The sequence below is a fragment of the Chiloscyllium plagiosum genome, unplaced genomic scaffold (genome assembly GCF_037043375.1).
Source record: "Chiloscyllium plagiosum isolate Xiang-an unplaced genomic scaffold, Cpla_swu_hap1 HiC_scaffold_30, whole genome shotgun sequence".
In the NCBI taxonomy this organism is placed as follows: domain Eukaryota; kingdom Metazoa; phylum Chordata; class Chondrichthyes; order Orectolobiformes; family Hemiscylliidae; genus Chiloscyllium; species Chiloscyllium plagiosum.
Window position 1 is genome coordinate 52,167,865 of NW_028270168.1, and position 24,218 is coordinate 52,192,082.

The window sequence follows — 24,218 nt, forward strand, 5'->3', positions numbered from 1 at the left end:
GGGAGGATGTTTCCAATTGTGCAGAAGTAAGAACTAGGGAACACATTTTAAGGATAAGGGGTCTCCATTTAAGATTAGCACATGTAGAGTCTTATTCTGTCACAGGGCTGTTAGCCTGTCGAATTCTCGTCTCTAGAGAACAGAGAAGTGGGTTATTGAATAGATTCAAGGCTGAATTAGATAGGTTTTGATGGATAAGGGGGTCAAGGGTTATGGGGGAGGGCAGATAGAGCAGTGGAGCTGAGGCCACAGCCAGATCAGCCATGATCTAACTGGATGGTGCAGCAGGGTCAAAGGGCTGACTGGCCTCATCTTGCTCCTATGTTCTATCACTGGAATCCCATGTTAGCATATATTTGGAGTTACAGCACACCCCACTGTACGCTCTGGGCAGTTTAGCAGATATAGTTTCACAGCACAGGGACAAGCTGTAAATAAGTCACAAGCAATAAGTTCTGCACACAATCTGTAAAACAGTTAATGATTACTCTAGCGAAGAATCACTGACTTTTTCAGATTATTCTGGAGTCTATAGAAAATAACCATCAATCTCCAGAGACTCCAATGCAAATTGTGTACGTTTTGGGCAATTTTTAAAATATTCAGGACTGAGTGTGAAAATGTTGCTTGATTGACAGTCAGAAATCATCCAGTCAGATGAGGTACTTTGTCTGGGAAGGCAGGGGGCGAGACGGCACCACCTACTCTCTACATCCACTAATCCTCATCACTCAGCCATTACACCCATCAACCGCCCGGCCCACCCTCCATACCCCTCCGCCCCAACCGCCCGGCCCACCCTCCATACCCCTCAACTCCATCCGCCCGGCCCACCCACCCTCCATACCCCTGAATCCCAATTGCCGGCCCACCCTCCATACCCCTCAACTCCATCCGCCCGGCCCACCCACCCTCCATACCCCTGAATCCCAATTGCCGGCCCACCCTCCATACCCCTCCGCCCCAACCGCCCGGCCCACCCACCCACCCTCCATACCCCTCCACCCCAACCGCCCGGCCCACCCACCCTCCATACCCCTCAACTCCATCTGCCCGGCCCACCCACCCTCCATACCCCTCAACTCCATCCGCCCGCCCACCCACCCTCCATACCCCTCAACACCAACCGCCCGGCCCACCCTCCATACCCCTCAACACCAACCGCCCGGCCCACCCTCCATACCCTTCAACCCCAACTGCCCGGCCCACCCTCCATACCCCTCTGCCCCAACCGCCCAGACCACCCTCCATACCCCTCAACTCCAACCGCCCGGCCCACCCTCCATACCCCTCAACCCCAACTGCCCGACCCAACACATTCTCGATACTCCTCAACATCAACCACCCGACCGACTCTCCATGCTCATCAACTGCAATCATCCAACAAACTCTCCCTATTTGACTCAATCACCGACCCACTCTCCATTACCCTCAACCACAACCACCTCATCTACTCTCCATACCCCTCAACCCCAACCACCTGAACCACTTTTCGTGACCCTTAATCCCAATCACCCGATCCATTCTCTTCAACACCAATCACCTGATGCACTCTCCATACTCCTCAAACCCACCATTTTCTCAACTTCACTCACCCACACTCCATACACCTCCTCACCCACCTACTCTACATTCACCTCAACCCCACCCGATATACCCTCAACTCCACCTACCCACTCTTCACATCTTTCAATTTCTCTTCACCTTGACCCTTACCTCCACCCACTCACCCATCCACCACACCCCTCAAGTCCACTCACTCACAATACCCTTTAACTCTATCCACTCAATCCTTCAACCCTACCAATCCACTATACCTCTCAACCCCAGATCCCTAGTATCTACTGACCTGCTTTCCCATTCTCTCTCTCAACCTCACCCTCTCAGCTCATTCATGGGAGATGTGTATGTGCATTTAGGGCAACAATATCTTCACCAGATTTGTTGTTAGGATCCAAATGGGGTCATGAGAAAATGTCCTTTTTGACTCACCTGGTCCCCAGAACTTTGAAATTTACTCATTAGCTGCAAGCACCAGTTATTGAAGCAGCATCAGCAAATAACTTAACACTGACAAACAACTCAGCGCCAGCCAATGATTTAACACTGATTAATGACTCAGCACCAGCTAATGATATAATGTTGACAAATGACTCAGCACCAGCTAATGACTGAGCGCCGACTAATGACCCAGTATAGGCTAATGACTCAGCGCCAGCTAATGATTAAAACCCACCTTTTGTTCATTGTGAATTTGCATGTGACTCACCTTTAGACCCATGGGTCCTGGTGGGCCAATCTCTCCTTCAGGTCCAGGCTCACCCTGTCAACACCAAAACATATGGTTAATGCCCACTTAGGCATTTTACAGGGAGGAAAACAGCAATGAGATCAAATAAATTGGTATTTTCTCCTTACCATTTGACCTGGAGGGCCAGTGGGACCAAACATTCCTTGAGTACCTCTTTCACCCTGTGAAAAGACAGCACCAGCTAGTGAGCTTAGTAAAACAACCAAAGCCCCAAACAGGGGTCTGTGGACAACAACTTACTGTTATAAGACACATTTACAGAGGGAAAAACCTTCAGGAAGCTTACAAGAGCATTGTTAAATACAATTCAACAATTAGCCACATAAGGGTGCTTTAGATCAAAGTGCTTTCTAGTTGGTTGAAGAGGAGGTTTTTGTGGAAGTTTTCATCTTAAAGGAGCTGCAGGGGCCAGTTGAACACATGATCACTAGTGGTGGGCTGAAGCTGATACAATAGGGTACACAACAACTTGCCATGGTGTTACTTCACAAATGTCTCGATCTGTGATTGGTTAGCACTCAACCAACTTGTCTGAGTGACAAAGATTCTGCCTGGGAGATATCAGGAGGAAGTTGCAACAGCTTCTGTACTATTGTGACGTATACTCCAGTTAGTAGTTGAATTAATTATCGTCACTATTCATGACTGCATGCTGCAGGACAGCAAAGCTCCGATCTGATCCATTGATTGTGTGGGATCTGTCTATTGCATGTCACTTTCACCATTTAGCTGGAAGCTGGATCTTCCATTGGTCCCAGGTGTCTTTGAAAATAAAATATACTGCCTAGCATTAGGGCTTGAACTGGCTTAAATACAGCTTTTCACTGTGCCTCGGTACACGTGACAATAAATGCAAATTCAAATCCAAATTCTGTGATGAGAATTTGAATTGAATTTGAATTCAAATTCTTATCACAGACCTGAGGATCGGTTAGGACAAAGACCTCCAAAAAGCCTGTGAGCAAGCCCAATCCTTCTCTTTATCTTTAATTAGAAATGAGATAACATTTACAGACTTTGTGAAAGAAAAAAGCTTCCAGCCTTGGGGACTGTCTGAATGGAGTTTGCACATTCCCCCCATGTCTGCATGGGTTTCCTCTGGGTGCTCCGGTTTCCTCCCACAATCTAAAGATGTGCAGTTTAGGTGAATTGGCCATGTTAAGTTGTCCATTGTGTTCAGGGATGTGTAGATTAGGTGATTTGCCATGGGAAATGTAGGGTTATCGGTTAAGGGGATGGGTCTGGGAGGGATACTCTTCGGAGGATCGGTGTGGACTTGTTGGGCCAGATGGCCTGTTTCCACACTGTAGGTGTTCTATGTTCTAATTCAAGCCAAGATTCAGGTCCAGCTGAATGGCTACTGCACTGAGGATTGTTGTAGTCACCATCAACGTGATAACGTCACCAAAAATCAAAGGAAAAACTGTTAGGAAGTAATCTAATTTCCCCTTTTGGATTGAACATTGATTCACGGACTTTGTGTATTTTTGCCTCTATATTTTCTACACACAATATTCTTAAAAAGACTGTTTATCTCGTCTGTCCTATTTATGATTGTACACGTGTGGTTGGATTAAGAAGGATGTCATTTAAATTTGCATATCAGGAAATAATAATCTGTTCTGCCACATGGTGGAGGATAAGTTAATGTAATAAATAAGTTGACCATTGATGTAACTTGGTGCGTTTCTTTGTCACAGTCAAAATTTTTACACAGAGTGGCTTACTTGTGAAATGAACTTCCTGAGGAAGTGGTGGATGTGGGTACAATTACAACATTTAAAAGAGATTTGGATAAGTAAGAAAGGTTTAGTGGGATATGGGCCAGGAGCAGGCAGGTGGGTTTAGTTTGGGATTATGTCTGGCATGGACTGGTTGAACCAAAGGGTCTGCTTCCGTGCTGTATAACTCTATGACTCTATTAACCATCCCAGTAATAATAGTCATATTTCACACTTGTGATGATGCATGGAACACTGAGGCCTCACTTCCAGCTCAATATTCCCACCATGGAAATCAAATCCAAGAAAGTGAATATACAATAAGTGGGATAATATTGATACGTATAGAGGAAGTAAGATAACAGGGTACATCTATAGGTCATTGAAGTGACAGGACAGGTAGTTGAAAGTATACTGGGTGAGATGCAGACTACAAGAATATAAATGGAATGTTGGAACTACATTATAAGACATTGGTTAAACTACACATGGAATTTTGTGTACAGTTCTCGTCAGCCCATTACAGGACTCTTACGTCTCTAACTTTAACCTGGATTCAAGTCCCTACTGCTCCAGAGATGTGGAATAGCATCTCTGAATGGGTTGATTGGAAAATAGTTTTTGTTTAAACACATGCTCTAGAGAGAGTGCAGAGGAGATGTACAAGAATGTTTCCGTGTGAGAGAATTGCTACTATGAGGAAAGATCGGATAGACTAGGGTTGTTTTCCTCAGAAAAGATATGCAGGTTAGGTGGACTGACTATGCGAAATTGCCCTGTAGTGTCTAGAGCTGTGGCATACTCCTCAAAGTGTTGGTGCAGAGTTGATGGGCCAAATGGCCTGTATCTGCACTGTAAGAATTCTTTGAATCTATGATTCTAAGAGGAACTGAGGACTGATATAATTGAGATTTAGAAATTTACGAAGGCCTGGAAGAATGGACAGGAAAGAGCTGTTTCTTCTTGCAGAGAGGTCAATTACAAGGGGCACAAATTAAAGGTAGAGGGAACGTGAGGAAAAACAATTCCCCACAGAGCATGGAAGGTGCCTGGAATTCATTAGCGACATTAATGGCTGAGAGAGCAAACACTCAATTCATTTAAAATGAAACTGAAGGAGGAGATTTCTGAATACTTGAAAATGTATGGTAAAATAGGGCAAAGTCAGCATGGTTCCATCAAGGGGAGGTCATGCCTGACTATCTCCTAGAATTCTTTGAGGAAGTAACAAGCAGGTTAGACCAAGGAGAGCCAATGGTCTCAAGACTGGACTTCAAGAAGGGCTGTGACAATGTGTTGCAAAGGAGACTATTGCGTAAGATAAGGGCCCATGGTGTTAGAGGCAAAATGCTAGCATGGACAGAAGCTTGGCTGTCTGGTAGAAAGCAGAGAGTGGAGATAAAAGGGTCCTTCTCAGGATGGCAGCCAGTGACAAGTGGTGTTCCGCAAGGTTGTGTTAGAACCACAACTTTTCACTTTATACAGTTAATGACCTCAATGAAGGAACTGAGGGCATTCTGGCTAAAGTTGCAGATGATACAGAGATAGGTAGAGGGGCGGATAGCATTGAGGAGGCAGGAAGGCCTCAGAAGGAATTGAACAAGTTAGATGCAGTGCAACATGGGAAAGTGTGACGTCATGCTCTTTGGTAGGGAGAAAAAAGACATGGACTGTTTTCTAAATGAGGAGAAAATTCATAAGTTTGAAGTGCAAAGAGACTTGGGAGTTCTAATCCAGGATACTCTCAAGATAAACTTGCAAGTTGAATCAGTAGTTAGGAAGGCAAATGCAATGGTGGCATTTATTTTGAGAGGACTTGAATATAAAAGTAGGGATATACTTCTAAGACTCTATAAGGCTCTGGTCAGGCCACATTTGGAGTATGGTGCACAATTTTGGGCCCATATCTCAGGAAGGATATACTGGCCCTGGAGCGCGTTCAGAGGAGGTTCCCAAGAATGGTCCCAGGAATGAAACGCTTAACATATGAGGAACGTTTGAGGACTCTGGGTTTATATTCGATGAAATTTAGAAGGATGAGGGGTAATCGAATTGAAACATACCGAATACTGAATGACCTAGATGGAGTGGATGTCAGGAAGGTGTTTCCATTGGTGGGAGAGACTAGGACTCAAGGGCACAGCCTTAGAGTAAAGGGAAGAGCCTTTAGAATGGAGATAAGGAGAGACTTCTTCAGCCAGAGAGTGAATTCACTGGAATTCTATGGAATTCACTGCCACAGAAGGGTGTGGAGGCCAGGTCATTGAGTATATTTAAGACTAAGATAGGTTCTTGAGTATTAAGGGGATCAAGGGTAACAGGGAGAAAGCAGGAGGATGGGATTGAGAAACTTATCAGCCATGATTGAATGGCAGAGCAGACTCAATGGGCTGAATGGCCTAATTTCTGCTCGTACGTCTGGACTACACACCAGTTACCGAAAAATGCATTCAGAATATGTGAGCACTTCTTTTGTTTGGTCAGTGCAGACATGACAAGCTGAATAGCTTCTTTTTGAGCTGTCACCTTTCTATGATTCTATGGCCTGTGTACCACTGTATGGTCATGTATGTCAACTTTTGGCATGGCATAGCCAGGGATGGTCATTGGAATGTGAAACAGTGGGTACTGGTAGAAAACAAAGAAATGTGGATACTGGAGATTTGAAACAAAAACAGAAAAACAGGTCTGGCAGACTCTGGGAAGAAAGCAGAGTTAATGTTTCGAGTCCATAGACTATTCTGATGTTCTGGGTGATACAGTAGCTAAGTGGTTAGCACTGCTTGCCTCACAGCATTGGGGACCTAGGTTCTATTCCAGCCTCGGGTGACTGTCTGTGTAGAGTTTGCGCATTCTCCCCGTGTCCGCATGGGTTTCCTCTGGGTGATCCGGTTTCCTCCCACAGTCCAAAGATGTGCAGGTCAGGTGGATCGGCCAGGCTAAATTGTCCAATAGTGTCCATGGGAGTCCATGGGACCCACCATTGGTGGGTCACCAATGGTAAATGTGGGGTTAGGGAGGTCTGGGTGGGATGCTGTTTGGAAGGTCAGTGTAGACTGCATAGGCCAAATAGCCTCTATCTCCACTTTGGGGATTCTGCGTCTGTTTTTGTTACAGTAGGTACTGATGGTAGGGTCTGGGTGAATAATGCCTTGGTGTTCTCTGCAAACTGCAGGCAAGGCTCACTCTGCTGGTTTCCATGTTAAATGACAATTCTGAAACTCAGGTTAAGGAGTTCCTTGACTAATTAGCTAGAAACTAGCAATAAAAAGCAGACGGGATGGTCAGTTTTACACAAAACATTCCCCTGCGAAGCTCAAGCAGAAAATTGAGACACATTTGCAAATAACTAGAAGTTATAAACCTAATGACAAAATTGAAAAATAAAGACAAACATAACAAAAGACATGTGCTATGAAATGAAGAGCCAGGTTTCTCTGAAGAACGGTGAAGTCACTGTTTTGAGCAATTCTTACCTTTGAACCAGCAGTTCCCTTCTGACCAGGTTGTCCAGGTAAACCCTATCAAAGGGAAAGTCATCTGTTAGTTTACTACATTAGCTTAGTGCACAATGAACAGAGGGTTATTCAATAAAAAATATATATTTTAATTCAGTTTCATTTAACATCTGTCTCCTGAAGGTACTGATTCACACTGGGGTACAGTTCCTGAAGATACTGATTCTCATGGGATACAATTCCAGAATGTGCTCCCACTGGGTTACAGATCCTGAAGGAGCTGAATCTCACTGGGATACAGTTCCTGAAGGTGCTAACTCTCACTGGGATACAGTTCCTGAAGGTGCTGACTCTCACCGGGATACAGTTCCTGAAGGTGCTGACTCTCACTGGGATACAGTTCCTGAAGGGGCTGACTCTCACTGGGATACAGTCCCTGAAGGTGCTGACTCTCACTGGGATACAGTTCCTGAAGGTGCTCTCACTGGGACACAGTTCCTGAAGGGGCTGACTCTCACCGGGATACAGTTCCTGAAGGTGCTCTCACTGGGACACAGTTCCTGAAGATCATGACTCTCACTGGGATACAGTTCCCGAAGGTCATGACTCTCACTGGGATACCGTTCCTGAACGTGCTGACTCTTACTGGGGTACAGTTCCTAAAGGTGCTGACTCTCAAATGGGGATAGTACCTGAAAGTGCTGACTGTCACTGGAATACAGATCCTGAATGTTCTAGCTCCTAATGGGAAATAGTTTGTCAAGGTTTTGATTCTCACTGGGTTACAGTTCATGAACAATGTGACTCTCAGTTTCTGAAGGTGCCAAGAACCATGAGGATATAGTGCCAGATGGTGCTGATTCCCACAGGGGAACAGTTCCTGAACATGCTGACACTCAGTGGGAGATATTTCCAGAAGGTTCTAACTCTCACTAGGATACATTCCTAAATGTGCTCATACTCACTGCGGCACAATTCCTGAAGTGCTGACTGTCACTAAAGTACAGTTCTTTAAGTTTCTAACTCTCACTGGGGTACAATTCCTGATGGGGCTTACACTCACTTGGATGTAGTTTCTGAAGGAGCTATCACTGGGACACAGTTCCTGACGATGCTGACTCTCATGGGATACAGTTCCGATGATGATACCTTTCACTGGGATACAATTTCTGAAGGTTCTTTTGCTCACTGGGACATAGTTCCTGAAGGTGCTAACTCTCACTGGGATTTAGTTCCTGAAAATGCTGACTCTCACTGGGAGACAAGTCCTTTAGTTCTGACACTGGGATATACTTCACTGATTCTCACTGCAATACAGTTCAGCACAGCAACGGGCCCTTCAGCCCACGATATCATGCCGAACATTAGACCAAATTACACCAATCCCTTCTGCTTTCCCTTAGTCCATATTCCTCCATTCCTTCCATATTCATGTGCTTACCGAAAAGTCCCTTAAATGCCCTTATTGTATCTGCCTCAACCACCACCGATGGCAGTACATTCTAGACTCCTGCCACTCTCTATGTAATAAACTTGCCCCTCACACCTCCTTTGAACTTTCCCCTTGACACCTTAAATGGACGCCCTCAAGTATTAGACATTTCAACTCCAGGAAAAAGATTCTGACTGTCAACCCGATCTATGCATCTCATCATTTTATAAAAGTCTATCAAGTCTCCCCTCAGCCTCCACCACTCCACAGAAAAGAATCCAAGTTTTTCTAGCCTCTCCTCATAGCTCATATTCTCTAATCCAGGCAAGATTCTGGTAAACCTCTTCTGAAACCTCTCCAAAGCCTCCGCATCCTTCCTGTAATGTGGCGACCAGAGCGGCCTAACCAAAGTCTTATACAGCTGCAACATGACATCCTGACTCTTGTATTCAATTCCTCGACCAAAATGACAAGAATTCAAAGTTTGTGAGAAGATTTGTAGCTCGGGTGCTCGTTGCTGTGGTTCTGTTCGCCGAGCTGGAAGTTTTTGTTGCAAACGTTTCATCCCCTGTCTAGCTGACATCCTCAGTGCTTGGGAGCCTCCCAAGGAGGCTCCCAAGCACTGAGGATGTCACCTAGACAGGGGACGAAACGTTTGCAACAAAAACTTCCAGCTCAGCGAACAGAACCATGACAAGAATGCCATACACCTTCTTTACCACCCTTTCTACTTGCGTGATCACTTTCAGGGAACTATGGACTTGCACCCCAAGATCCTGCCATTAACATTACTTTTCCTTAAGATTTGATCTCCCAAACTGTAACACCTTATGCTTGCCCGAATTAAACACCATCAGCCATTTCTCCATCCATATCTGCAAATGATCTACATCTCGCTGCATCCTTTGACAACCTTCTACACTATCCACAACTCCACTGATCCTTGTAATGTCTGCAAATTTACCAACCCACCCATCTACATTTTCATCTAAGTCATATACAGCAAAAACAACAGAAATCCCTGCTGAACCCCATTACTCAGATCTCCAGCCAGAAAAATACACTTCCACCACTACCCTCTACCTTCTATGGGCAGGCCAATTCTGAATCCACGCGTCCCAGGTCACCATGGATCCCATGCATCTTAATCTTCTGGATGAGGCTACCATGAGGTACCTTGGTGAAAGACTTACTAAAATCCATGCAGACAACATCCACTGCTCTCCCCTCATTGATCATCTATGTCACTTCCTCAAGAAATTCAGTCAAGTTAGTAAGACATGACCTACTCTGCACAAAGCCATACTGATTATCCTAATTCAGCCATACTTTTCCAAATGTGCATAAATTCCTAAGAATTCTCTCCAGAAGTTTCACAGCCACTGATGTGAGACTCACCAGTCTATAGCTTCCTGGATTATCCTTACTTATCTTCTTGAAAAAAGGAACAACTCACCAGTCAGCCAGGACCTCTCCACTGGCTAGTGAGGATACAAAAATCTTCTTGCATCTCTCAATAATTTAGGGTCGATGCCATTGGGCCCTGGGGACTTAGCCAGATTAATGATCTTTAAGAGATTCAACACCACTTCTTTCTTGATCTCAAAATGTCCTAGCAAATTACCTTGATCCACACAAATCTCACCATTGTTCATATCCTTCTTCGAAGTGAATACTGACGCATGGTACCCACTTGGGATCTCAGCTGCATCCTCTGCCTCCAAGCACAAGTTCCCCCTTTTATTCTTGAATGGTCCTACCTTCTCCTTTGTATAGATACATTAAAAACAAGAGGATAACAATGTCTTGGGATTTTCTTTAACCCTACTTGCCAAGTTGAGTTCATAGCCCCTTCTTGCTCTTTTTAAATCCCTGCTTGAGCACTTTCCTGCTATTCTTATATTCCTCACAGGCCTTGTCCGATTTTAAGCTACTAAACATATGTTTCTTTTTCTCTTTTGACTAAATTCACAACCTCCCTCATTACCCAAGGGTCCCTTACCTTGTCATTCTTGTCCTTCCTCCTGTCCTCAGTTGGGAGCAGTTCCAGAAATGCTCATTCTCACTGGGAAACAAACCCTGAAAGCATCTCATTCTGTTACACTTCCTCAATGTGCTGACACTTAACTGGAATAAATTTCTGGAATGTGCTGACTCTCATGAGGATGGTCTGTTTCCATACTGTAGGAATTCTATGAGAAAGACGTTTGGATACAGTTCCTCAACGAGCCTTAATGGTTCTGACTGTCAAAGTGATACAGTTTCTGAAGGTGCTGACCCTGACTTGGATACAGTTGTGAAGCTGATTCCGAATGGGATAAAAATCTGAAAGGTGCTGACTCTCACTGGGATACACTTTGTGAACGTGCTGACTCTCTGAGGTACAGTACTTGATGATCTTGACTCTGATTGGGAGACAGTCAGAATCATCAAGAATTATCATTGGGATGCAGTTCCTGATTGGGCAGGCTCTCACTGGTACACAGTTCCTGAATGGGCAGGCTCTCACTGGTACACAGTTCCTGATGGAGCTGACTCTCACTGGGATACAGTTCCTGAACGCGCTAACTCTCACTGAGATACAGTTCCTAAAGTTGCTAATTCTCATTGGGATATAGTTCCTGAAGGTGCTGACTCTCCCTGGAATACGGTTCCTGAAGGTTTTTGGGGGTGCTCACTCTCACTGAGAAACAAATTCTGAGGCCACTGACTCTCACTGGGATACATTTCCTGAAGTCAGAATCCTAGAATTTTACAGTACAGAAGGGGGCCATTTGACCCATCACGTCTGTACCAGCTCCCAAAAGTGCGACCCAGCTAGTTCCATTCATCAGCTCTACCTCCATAGCCTTCTAACCTCAGCACTTTCAAATATATCCAGCTCTGTTTTGAAACCTCCTGTGGAATCCACTTCCACCATTCTCCCAGGCAGTACATTACGAACCCTAACAACTCTCTGAATAAAGAAGTTTCTTCTCATCTCACTCCTTGCTGACAATCTTGAAACTGAGACTACTAGTTACTGATGTAAGAAGTAGTGGAAACAGAATATCCTTCTTTACCTTGTCAAAATTGTTTACAATATTGACCACGTCAATAAGGTCACTTCTTAATATTCTCTGCTCCAAGCAGAATAAGCCAACTTTCTATGGCCTTTCCTTGTATTTAGAATCCTTCCTTCCTGGTATTATTCTAGTAAATCTCCTTTGAACTCTCTCCAGGTCTTTACCATCCTTTCTTAAATAAGGCACCCAGAACTGAACACAAGGCTCTAAAGAAAAACAGAAATTGCTGGAAAAACTCAGCATTTGTGGTGAGAAATCAGAATTAACATTTTGGGTCCAGTGACCCTTCTGATTTCTCTCCACAGAGGCTGCCAGACCTGCTGAGTTTTCTAGCAATTTCTGTTTTATTTCTGATTTCCAGTATCTTAAGTTCTTTCGATTTGTTTGTACAATGCTCTAAATATGGTCTGACCAATACTTTGTAGAAGTGTCACATCCTTGTTTTTATAATCCATGTCTCTATTTACCAACCATAGGATCCAATAAGCATTCTTAACTTTTTAAACTTGCCAGGCCACCTTCAGAGAGTCATGTATGTGAACCGTGAGGTCCCTCTGCTCCTGTACCCCCCTCAGTATTACATCATTGAGCCTATATTGTCTCTCCATGTTTCTTCTACGCAAATGCATTACCTCACATTTCTCTGCACTGAAATTCATCTGCTAGCTGTCCACCCATTTAAGCCAACTTGTTAATGTCCCTCTAAAGTCGAACAATCTCATCCTCACAACTCACTACTCACAAATCACGAGATTAGTCTCATCTGCAAATTTAGAGATTTTGCTCTCATGGGAAAGATGGCTGGTGAAGATTTCATCCTGACCATTACCATGGCTCAGGTGAGGTATAGCATTGAGAAGACCGAAGCCAGTCTGGACAATGAGCCCATAACGTTGGTATCACTCTCCATTGCAAACCCGCCATCCAACCGGCTGAGCCATTCCTAACATACACTCACTACTTCACAGCTACCAAGACTGAATAGCACAAGAGGCATTGTCAGTGGCTTTTCCGATTCACTAACGGAAAAATATTGAAACCAGTGTCAGAGTGTGGAGTTAACCAGTGTCAGAGTGTGGAGTTAACCAGTTCCAGAGTGTGGAGTTAACCAGTGTCAGAGTGTGGAGTTAACCAGTTCCAGAGTGTGGAGTTAACCAGTGTCAGAGTGTGGAGTTAACCAGTGTCAGAGTGTGGAGTTAACCAGTTCCAGAGTGTGGAGTTAACCAGTGTCAGAGTGTGGAGTTAACCAGTTCCAGAGTGTGGAGTTAACCAGTGTCAGAGTGTGGAGTTAATCAGTTTCAGAGTGTGGAGTTAATCAGTTTCAGAGTGTGGAGTTAACTCTCTCTGCTCGATCACATTTTCCCATAAATCTATGTAAACCAAGAAGGTGAGTTGTTGTTGGGATGGCACTCACACCAATCATATCTGCACTGGACCGCTGTGACCTAAGACAAACTACCCTTTCCTTCACAACTCTTCCTCATCTCAACTCTATAAATACCTATATTCTATATATTATCTATCTTCCAAACTACATAAGAATTTATCCATTTCTCAAAAGTTCCATGAAATCAATTTTGTGAAAAACTGTGTCTTTGATTGGTGATCACCTCTCTTCCTGAAGAATCTACAGATTTCATCTGATTAATAAATATTGGATGATACTTACAGCTCCTCCCTGGGGACCCGCTGGTCCTGGAATTCCAGATCGTCCTGCATCTCCCTACAGGGAAACGGAAGGGAGAAAAGCTTCCTGATAATTTCATAAACACACATTGTCCGCTATCAGCATCAAAACATGCCATTCCCGCACATACCTATTCATGGGGTATGTGAAGATGAAGGGAAGAAGAATGCTGTACTGTTATTGTATTGTCCCATTCATAATAAGGATTGCAGCTACTGTTTGGAGAGTCATTAGCTTCATGCAGCCTTGTGTTTGGAGCCAAAGATTAGCATTTTGTCAATGGTTTAATTCAATAAGGAATATGTTACTGTCACTTTCCCTTGGAGATATTAACTACGCAATTGGGCTGGAACTTGGAATTAAAGTCAGCTGTGATCTTGTCAAATGGTGGGGCTAAAGGCGCAATGTAGTCTATTTCTGCTTCTATTGTTTATTTTTGTAGGATAGTGTGTGACATTTTGGAATTTCATATTGTTCTAGGGAGCTCATTATTTCATTTCACCTGTTATGTCTACGTGTAACAGCTAACGGAGTTACACACAATACCAGACAGAGGTAAGCCCTTGCAATTGCAAAGACAGAAGCATTTAATGTGGGCTAACACCTTAGATTTAAATCAGAAGTCAGATGATACCAGATTCTGGTCCAACAAATTTATTTGAAATCACACATGCTTTTGGAACGCAGTCCCTTTGTCAGGTGCAGTGAGCAAGCAGGGCACACAGACACAGAGTTTATAAGCAGAGAGATCAAGGGGCAAAGAAATCAAAAGATCATACAACTGGTGTGAGTGGAATTTCCGATAATACCTCTGCAGTTGACCAAGAGTGTTAGAAGTGTTTACAAAGTCAATGTTGGTGCTATGCTGTTATGAGAATCAGGTAGAGCGATAGAAATATACAAAAGGTGACACCTCAGATCAGACATAGAATTGTAAATGTGAGGTTTTGTTCAGAATCTGTGTTGGAGTTTTAACCTGGAATCAGGCTGGTTTTATTCCGAAGGCTGAAATTTAAAAGATGCTACATTGACTGACTGTGACTACAAATAGTTTGTTTTTTGAAGAAAATAGTATGTATCTGCAGATAAACAAACATCTTGGATGAAATGATTCACCCCATAGATTATGTGTGTATGTGTGTGTGAGAGAGAGAGAATTTGAGAGAGAGTGTGTATGAGTGCGTGTGTGTGCTTGAGAGAGTGCGAGTGTGAGAGAGTATGTGTGTGTGTGATAGAATGTGTGTGAGAGAGAGAGGATCTTTGTGTGAGAGAGGGTCTGTATGAATGTGCGTGTGTGAGATTATGAGAGTCTGTATGCTTATGCATGAAAAGTGTATGTTAATGTGTGCGTGTGCACGCTCACTGTGTGTGAGAGAGTATAATAAGTAATTCAGAACTATACAAACTAATTAAGATTAAAAATTATAACAATTTATCAAGATGATGCTGTCAAAACAGGAAAGTAATGAACATTTTACAGATACAGAACTGTGTGGTGGGGTCACCTGTAACACGACATGAACCCAGGATCACTGTTGAGGCCATCTTCAAGCGTATGTAACTTGACTAACATTCTTTGCTTGGTGATTCTGCACTGTTGTGTATCTCGGAGTCTGGCTTGGAATACTCAATACCAATAATTGTCAGTTTCCAGACACTATCCTACAACTCATCCACTTCATCTTTGACCACAACATCTTCACCTTCAACAACCAGTTCTTCATCCAGACGTACAGAACAGCCATGGGGACCAAATTTGCACCTCAATATGCCAACGTTTTCAGGCACAAGTTCAAGCAAGACTTCTTTGCTGTGCAGGACCTCCAACCAATGCTGTACAACAGATACATTGACAACATTTTTTTCCTTTGGACTCATAGCGAGGATTCACTGAAACAATTACATAGTGATTTCATCCCACCATCAGACTGACCATGGACTACTCTTCAGAATCAGTCTCATTTTTGGACGCACTCACCTCCATCAAGGACTAACACCTCAATTCCTTACTCTATTGCAAGCCCACGGATGACCTCACAATGCTGCACTTTTCTAGCTTCTACCCTAAACATATTAAAGAAGCCATACCCTATGGACAGGCCCCGCTCAAACACAGGATCTGCTCAGATGAGGAACGTAATGGACACCTGAAGGCTTTGAAAGACACCCTGATAAGAACAGGATACGATGCTCAACCCATCGATCATGAGTTCCGATGTGCCATAGTGAAATAAACCACAAAGATCTCCTCAGAACAAAGGATAAGACCAATAGGGTACCCTTCATCGTCCAGTAATTCCTTGCAGTGGAGAAACTACACCATGGCCTTTGCAACCTTCAACATGTCATTGATGATGATAAGCATCTTGCCAAGATCTTCCCTTCTCGCCTTCAAACAATTGTCAAACCTCAAACAGACATTGCTCGCCACAATCTATCCAGTCTTCAGGACAATATTGACTATAACACCAGAGGATCGTGTCATGGCATCCTCTGCAAGACATGTCAGATCATCGACTTGGATACTACCATCACACATGGGAACACCACCTAACATGTTCATGGCAGATACTCATGTGACGCTGCAGGCAAGGATGCCATGAGACATGGTATATTTGCAAGACCACGCAGACGCTATGACAACAAATGAATGGACACCACGCAACAATCGCCAGACAGGAATCTTCCCTGCCAGTCAGGGGACACTTCAGCCTCCGATCTTCAGGTAAACATCATCCAAGGCGGACTCCGAAATATACAACAATGCAGAATTGCTGAGCAAAGACTGTTAGCCAAGTTTCGTACCCATAAAGATGGCTTCAACCATGACCTTGGGTTCATGTTATAATACACTGTTCAGTATCTGTAAATCTTCCTTACTTTCCTGTTTTGACAGCACCATATTGATAAATTGCTATGATCTTTACTTTAATTAGTTTGTAGAGTTTTGAATTACTTATTTCTCACACACTCTCTCTCTCTCAGACACATGCACACTATCACGCACATACATAGTATCTCACACTCACACTCTCTCTCAAGCAAACACACACTTCATCCAAGATGTTTGTTTATTTGTAGATACATCCTATTTTGTTCAAAAAACACATACGTTGTATCACAGTCAGTCAATGTGAGATCTTATAAATTTCGGGCTTCGGAATAAAACCAGCCTGATTACATGTTAAAACTCCGAGATAGACTTGAACAACGGCTCACACTTACAATTCAATGTCTGACCTGAGATGTCAGCTTTTGTATATTCCTATTGCTCTGCCTGATTATCATAGCAGCATAACAGTTTCTTTGGCTTTATAAACACTTTATACACTTTCTAACACTCTTCATCACCTGCAGAGACTAATTATCTGACACTCCACTCAAACCAATTGTATGATTTTTTGATCTCTCTGCCCTTGATCTCTCTGCCTATAAACGTTGTGTCTGTGTGCCCTGCTCTATCACTGCATCTGCCAAAGGGGCTGCACTCTGAAAGCTTGTGATTTCAAATAAACCTGTTGGACTATAACTTGGTGCCAAGTGACTTCTGACTTTGTCCACTCCAGCCAACACCGGCACCTCCACATCATAACAGATTTAAGTATGGAGGGAGCACAGCCCTGACTAAAAAGCTCTTTTTCAGATAATGCATTGAAGTGAGACCTTCAGAAGATACTAACAGATGCCATGACCAAAGAGTTCTTCCTGGTGTCATGGCTAAAATTCATCCTCAACTAATATTAGTATGGAGCAGATTATTTGAGTGTCATCAAACCGTATCATATTAGCTGCCATGTTTCCTTCATTACAACAATGACTGTACTTTGGATGTATAACATTGGCTGTAAAGGACCGTAGGATATCCTAAGGCTGTGAAAGGTACTGTAGAAATGCAAGTTTTTTCCTTTCTTTACCCACCATGTATGCCAGTTTACTGGAGGTAATAATCAAATCTGATCTTTTATCAAGAATGGAGAACTGAAGTAGGGAATTGTCAATCGCTACAACTATCCCTGATACAATCCCTGTCATCTCACTGTTCATCTCTATGATCTATGACCTCAACCTCTGGGGATCTTCAAACTGTTTCATGGAGGGGCCAGAAATGAGTTTATGGATCGGATCTCAAATTCATGGGGAAGCTTCACCTGAAGTTGAATTTTGTTTTCAAATGAGAAGTAAAATCTGTGTGTGTGATCTACAGAAAAGGGCAGTTAATTTAAGTAGGCATTCAATGAAACACCATCCAGAACTTAAATCTCAGTGAGAAATACAATGTTGCTTTAGGCATTGCCAAGAAAAGCTCATCTTTTCACCATTAAATACCTTCATACCAGGAACCCCAGGCGTGCCATCCTTGCCATCGATGCCCGGTAAACCCTGTAATAGACCACACAGGACTGACTAAGCAGGGGAGTCAGAGTATGGAGAACAAATACACTTTTACAAGATTTATAAACCAGGAACACTCAGAACATCACTTCTTGTTTTCCAGTGATGAATAGACACTGCAGATATGTGGATGAGCAGAGGGATCTTGGTGTCCATGTACACAGATCTCTGAAAGTTGCCACCCAGGTAAATAGTGCGGTGAAGAAGGCATATGGCGTACTGGCTTTTATTGGTAGAGGAATTAAGTTCCGGAGTTCTGAGATCATGTTGCAGTTGTATAAGACTCTGGTGCGGCTGCATCTGGAGTATTGTGTGCAGTTTTGGTCACCATACTATAGGAAGGATGTGGAGGCACTGGAACGGGTGCAGAGGAGGTTTACCAGGATGTTGCCTGGTATGGTAGGAAGATCGTATGAGGAAAGGCTGAGGCACTTGGGGTTGTTTTAATTGGAGAAAAGAAGGTTTAGGGGTGACTTGATAGAGGTGTACAAGATGATTAGGGGTTTAGATAGGGTTGGCCGTGAGAACCTTTTTCCACGTATGGAGTCAGCTATTACGAGGGGGCATAGCTTTAAATTAAGGGGTGGTAGGTATAGGACAGATGTTAGGGATAGATTCTTTACTCAGCGAGTCGTGAGTTCATGGAATGCCCTGCCAGTAGCAGTGGTGGACTCTCCCTCTTTATGGGCATTTAAGCGGGCATTGGATAGGCATATGGAGGATAGTGGGCTGGTGTAGGTTAGGTGGGCTTGGATCGGCGCAACATCGAGGGCCACTGTACTGTGCTGTATTTTTCTATGTTCTATATCTAGGGTCTTTGTTTCTATTTATTCATTTGTGGGATGTGAGCGTCCCTGACTGGGGCAGCATTTATTACCCATCCCTAGTTGCCCTTGAGGAGGTGGTGGTGAACTGCCTTCTTGAATCGCTGCAGTCCACCTGCTATGGGTTAACCCACAACGCCTTTGCGGAGGGAATTCTTTCATCCATATAAAGCACTGTGTTCAGCCTAAGAGCCAGTTCTGAGGGAGGAGTTATTGGACAAGGAGGGAGTGGAGCACAAATTCCCCAGAATGATCCCAGGACTAAACTACTAAATCATGATGACAGGTTGCATAAAAGTTCAACCTTTTTTTTTCTCTCTACTCCAATCTCAACTTTGAATATTGTGTAAATGACAATTATAGCTATTGGCTTGTGAAATACATGGCACAGCTTGTTTCTTTTACTTGCCACAAGCATGTTAATAGTAATAAATAGCTACTCAATATTTGGGGAGTAAATTTTAACTTTCTAAAAAAAGTCAAGATTTTAAAAAAGTCATCATTTTTAACTTCGTAGATTGAAGTTGACATGTTTAGAAGAAAATGTCTTGTTGAAAAAATTAAGCTCCTGAGGGTCCTGCTGTTAATCACACATGATGTTCTGTTCTTGCATTATGGCAGTGAAATTGTTCCTTTCTTTCAACGGAAAGTGAAGTAGATTTTTACATACAAGGGAATGGAGGGCTAGGGGTTAAAAAGGGTGAACATGTTTTCATTCATTCATGGGATGTGAGCGCCCCTGGCCAAGCCTGCATTTATTACCCATTACCTTCTTGCTCAGAGGATAACCGCAATGCTGTGGGGCTGGGTTATGCGTAGGCCAGACCAGTTAAAGGCAGCAGGTTTCCTTCCCTACAGTACATTAGCAACTCTGATGGATTTTATGACAATTGACCGTGGTTACATGGTCATCATTAGGCCAGATCTTTGAGTTGTTTAGCAAGATAAAAAGGTTAGGGGAGTGATGCTGAACAAAGAGAAAATGGAGTCGCAAGTAGACAGGATAGTGAAGGCGGCATTTGGTACGCTTTCCTTTGTTGGTCAGAGCATTGAGTATAGGAGATGGGAGGTCATGTTGTGGCTCTACTAGACATTGATTTTAGGCCACTTTTGAATACTGTGTGAAATCCTGGTCTCCTTGCTATAGGAAGGATGTTGTGAAATTTGAAAGGATTCAGAAAAGAATTACAAGGATGTTGCCAAGGATGAAAGGTCTGAGTTACAGGGAGAGGCTGAATAGGCTGAGGCTATGTTCCCTGGAGCATCAGCGGTTGAGGAGCGATTTTAAACAGGTTTATAAAGTCATGAGGGGCATGGACAGGGTAAAGAGACAAGGTGGAGTTCAAAACTAGAGGACCTAGGTTTAAGGTGAGAAGGGAAAGATTTAAAAGGAACCTAAAGGGCAACTTTTTCTTGCAGAGGGTGGTGCATGTATGGAAAGAGCTACCAGAGGAAGTGGTAGGGGCTGGTACAATTACAACATTTAAAAGGCATCTGGAGGGTATATGATTAGGAAGGGTTTAGAGGGTTATGGACCAAATGCTGGCAAATGGGACTCGATTTATATAGGAGATTTTGTCAGCATGGACAAGTTTGACAGAAGGGTCTGTTTCCATGTTGTACATCTCTGTGATTTGATGGGGTGGACAGATAGAGCGAAGCTATTGTCTCAAGTTGAGAAGTCAAAAACAAGGGGCACAATCTTCAAACCCAAGAAGTTCAGGGATGGTGTCAGGAAGCACATCATCAAGGTCAGAAACTCTCTCCGTAAAAAGCTGGTGAAAATTTCAAAATTCAGACTGATCAGTTTTTGTCAGCACAAATTTTATGAAAGTAAGGCAGGTAAACAGAGTTAGTGGAGACCTAGTTAAATGGATGGAGAGACTGATGGCTTCCCCTTGCTCCCCTGTTTTGTCGATTTGACAGTTCCCAGTAATCCTGTGCTACTTCATCCAAACAGCCACTTTCACGTCAGTGCGCATCAGTGAAATATTCAGCTATATTAGGCTTTGCTGTGTAGCCTGATTCAGGCCTCCATTCAACATCAGAAACTATCTAGTGCTAATTATCAGGAGCAGATACACCACCGTACAACACCCCAGTCAGCTCCTGGCCAAGATCAGGAACTTCTATATAGGTTTGAGATGGAAACCCAGAGGAACTCTGGACAATTCAATTGCATGTCAACTCAAATGCACAAGTGACAAATAAACCTGGGCAATTCGGGCAAAACAGTGCACTGGCTGGTGGCATTCACACCCAATTGTGAGCTGATTGTTTTTATTCATTAATTAAAATACAACTTACATTTTGACCCTTCAGTCCAGTTAGACCTTGGCGCCCTCTTTGCCCTCGTACTCCCTGCAAAGTGATAGGACAGTCAGACATCAAGCAATGAGTGAAGGGCTGAGCAACTAAAGAACATATCCACCTGTATACATTTCCCAGGCAGGAAAAGGATGTGATGCACACTCTAAAGCATAGCTGAGAAGCAATAGCAGCACAGACACAGCCTTCATTATGCACATTAATGTCGATGTGCAGCGTACTGTAAATGGAAGCAATTCTTCACTCCCAGAATGGGTCTACATTCAAACAGTTGTGTAGGTCTGAGAACCTGGATTACTAAGTGATCTACACTAAGAACCAAGGTCCACAGTTCTTACAAACACATGTCGACTCTGATTATGAGGGTTAACTCTTAGAAGAAAATTACACTACAGTTGACATACCTTCTTACTCAGCTAATTGTTTCAATCTGATTGTGATCTTTATAGATCGGGTTCTGTGCATTTAAGTATTGGATAAACCTGCCTACTCCAATGTTTGAGGTGTGGGAAATAGGACTCGGAGCTATACTTGGAAAACTATCTTGAATCAAAACATCCGCTGGACACAGTGGCATGCAAAAGTCAAGACTCTTCCTCCTGCCCATCCAATCAGGTTTTCCAATGCTGCATCATTTTTTTCCTATTTGTACCTGGGAGATGAACATTGCTAACAAGGTTGGTATTTGTTGCCCTTTCCAAACTGCACTTAAGGAGATTTTGATAATCCATTTTTCTAATCTACGTAGGGTTCACATAGTGTACGTACACCCACAATGCTGTTAAGAAGGGAATTCCAGGATTTTGACACAGTAACACTGAAGATACAGTCAGAATGGTGTACAGCTTAGAGGGAAACCTGCAGAAAGGGGTGTTTCCAAGTATCTGCCACCCTTGTTCTTGCAGATAATAGTGCTTATGTGTTTTGAATATCAAAGGAGGCTTGATATATTGCTACACTGTATTTGTACAGGCTGCGGTCACGGCGTGTCCTTCGTACAGGGAGTGTATGTTGAAAACGGTGGAGTGACGGATGAATGCTGATCAAGTGAAGTGCTATATCCTGGATGATGTCAAATCTTTCGATGTTATTGGAGCAGCGTTAATCCAAAAGAGTGCAAAGTATTCCATCACACTCTCGATTTGTGCCTTCCAAAAGGTGAAGAGGCATTGGTGAGTATGGTGGTGGGAGATGGGTGGTGGGTGCAGTGGTCAGTACTAAGGTGTGAAACATGTTACCCAGAATCTCTGCCCTGCTGTTGTAGCCACAGCGTATACATGGATGGTTCAGTTATGTTTCTGGTCAATGTAAACCCCCAGAATCATTCTCTGAACACTTCTTGTTAAAGATTGATACAAATGGTTCAGCCTTGTCTTTTGCTGGGTTCCCCAACAGTCAGAATGAGGATATTTGTTCAGCCTCCTCGTCTTCTGGTCAACCATTCAATTATTCACCACCATTCCCAACTGGGAAATGCAGAGTTTAAATCTGATCTGCTGTTTGTGGGATCCCTTCAGCCTGTCTATTACCTTTAATTCTGCTGTTCAGCAAACAAGTAGTTCTGAGTTGCAGCTTCAACAGGTTGACACCTCACCTTCAGATATGCCTGGTGATGCTCCCAACATGTCCTGCTATGCTCTTAACTGAACCAGGGTTGAACGCTGGCTTGATAGTAATATAGAGTGGGGATATGCAGGGTTATGACATTACAGATTGTGCTTGAATACAATTCTTGCTGATGCTAATGGTCCACTGTGCTTCATGAAAGTTCAGTTCTGAATTGCTACACCTTTTTGCAATCTCTTTCATTTAGCACTGTGTTCGAGCCACATGGAGAATATCTACATTGTGAAGGCAGGACTTTGTTTCCACAAGGTCACTCAGTCAGATGTACATGTGAGAAGTAAATTAGTGAGGACAAGGTCCAGTAGGTTTGTCGTCTCTGTTGGTCCCCTCACCACCTGCCACAGGGCCAGTCTGGCCAATATGTCCGTCGGAGCTCTGTCAGTGGTGGTGCTACTGAGCCACTCATGTGATGGTCATTGAAGTCCCTCAGCCACAGGCCGGCATGGTGGCTCAGTGGTTAGCACTGCTGCCTCACAGCACCAGTGTCAGGCTGTTGCTTGACTAGTCTGTCAGACAGGTCTCCCAATTTTGGTACTAGCCTCTAGACATTAGTAAGGACAGGGCTGGATGTGTCTTTGCCATGTTAGGTGACTAGGCCACTGCTAGATGGTTAATTAAGTTTTATTCTTTATTAAATTTTCTGTTGAGTTGTGATAGAACAAAGAAGTTTCCTCAGACATTACATAGGGCAGTTAAAAATAGGCCGCATTGCTGGCAGTACATCTTCAGACATCAGCCAGACTGGGTAAGGACAGCAAGTTTCTTTCCTCATAGTATATTTGTGTGGGTTTCATGCCAATCCAATAGATTTCATAGTCACCACTATTCAACCTAGCTTTTCATCTTAGGTTAATTTAATTAATTGATTTTAACCTACCCAGCTACCATATTGGGATTTTAACATTTGGTCTAAATTTTGCAGTCTGGGGGTTGCAGGTGCAGGTGGAGGGCCTAGCACACAGGCTGCATCGTAATTGGGCACAATGCCATGAACATGCTTGCCATTACATAGCCATCCACACCATAACATTTTCCAATGGCGGGTAGCGGCCAGCATCAAATGTGAATACCAAATGCTTTCATCGTTCAGGTTGATAGAAGGCAAGGAAAGGGTACTTCCTTTAGGGTTGCACTGCTGCCTCACAGCGCCAGGGACCCAGGTTCAATTCCCACCTCCGAAGACTGTCTGTGTGGAGCTTGCACATTCTCCCAGTGTCTGTGTGGATTTCCTCCGGGTGCTCCGGTTTGCTCCCACAGTCCAAAGATGTGCAGGTCGGTGAATTGCCCATAGTGTTAGGTGCTTTAATTAAGGGCAAATGTAGGGAAATGAGTCTGGGTGGGTTACTCTTCGGAGGGTCGATGTGGACTTGTTGG

The 24,218-nt window shown here is 43.6% G+C and overlaps 1 protein-coding gene across 1 annotated transcript in view; it reads right to left on the reverse strand.

Annotated features, from left to right (window-relative positions):
- The window catches only part of col9a2 (procollagen, type IX, alpha 2), a 196,595-nt gene that overhangs the window by 55,025 nt on the left and 117,352 nt on the right, over window positions 1–24,218 (reverse strand). Inside the window, exons 17-22 of the mRNA XM_087976944.1 lie at window positions 21,198–21,251; window positions 18,001–18,054; window positions 13,657–13,710; window positions 7,509–7,553; window positions 2,419–2,472; window positions 2,270–2,323 (exon numbers count right to left, since the gene is read on the reverse strand). Of these exons, the coding sequence (XP_087833070.1) occupies window positions 2,270–2,323; window positions 2,419–2,472; window positions 7,509–7,553; window positions 13,657–13,710; window positions 18,001–18,054; window positions 21,198–21,251 (315 nt within the window). The remainder of the gene's footprint in view (window positions 1–2,269; window positions 2,324–2,418; window positions 2,473–7,508; window positions 7,554–13,656; window positions 13,711–18,000; window positions 18,055–21,197; window positions 21,252–24,218) is intronic.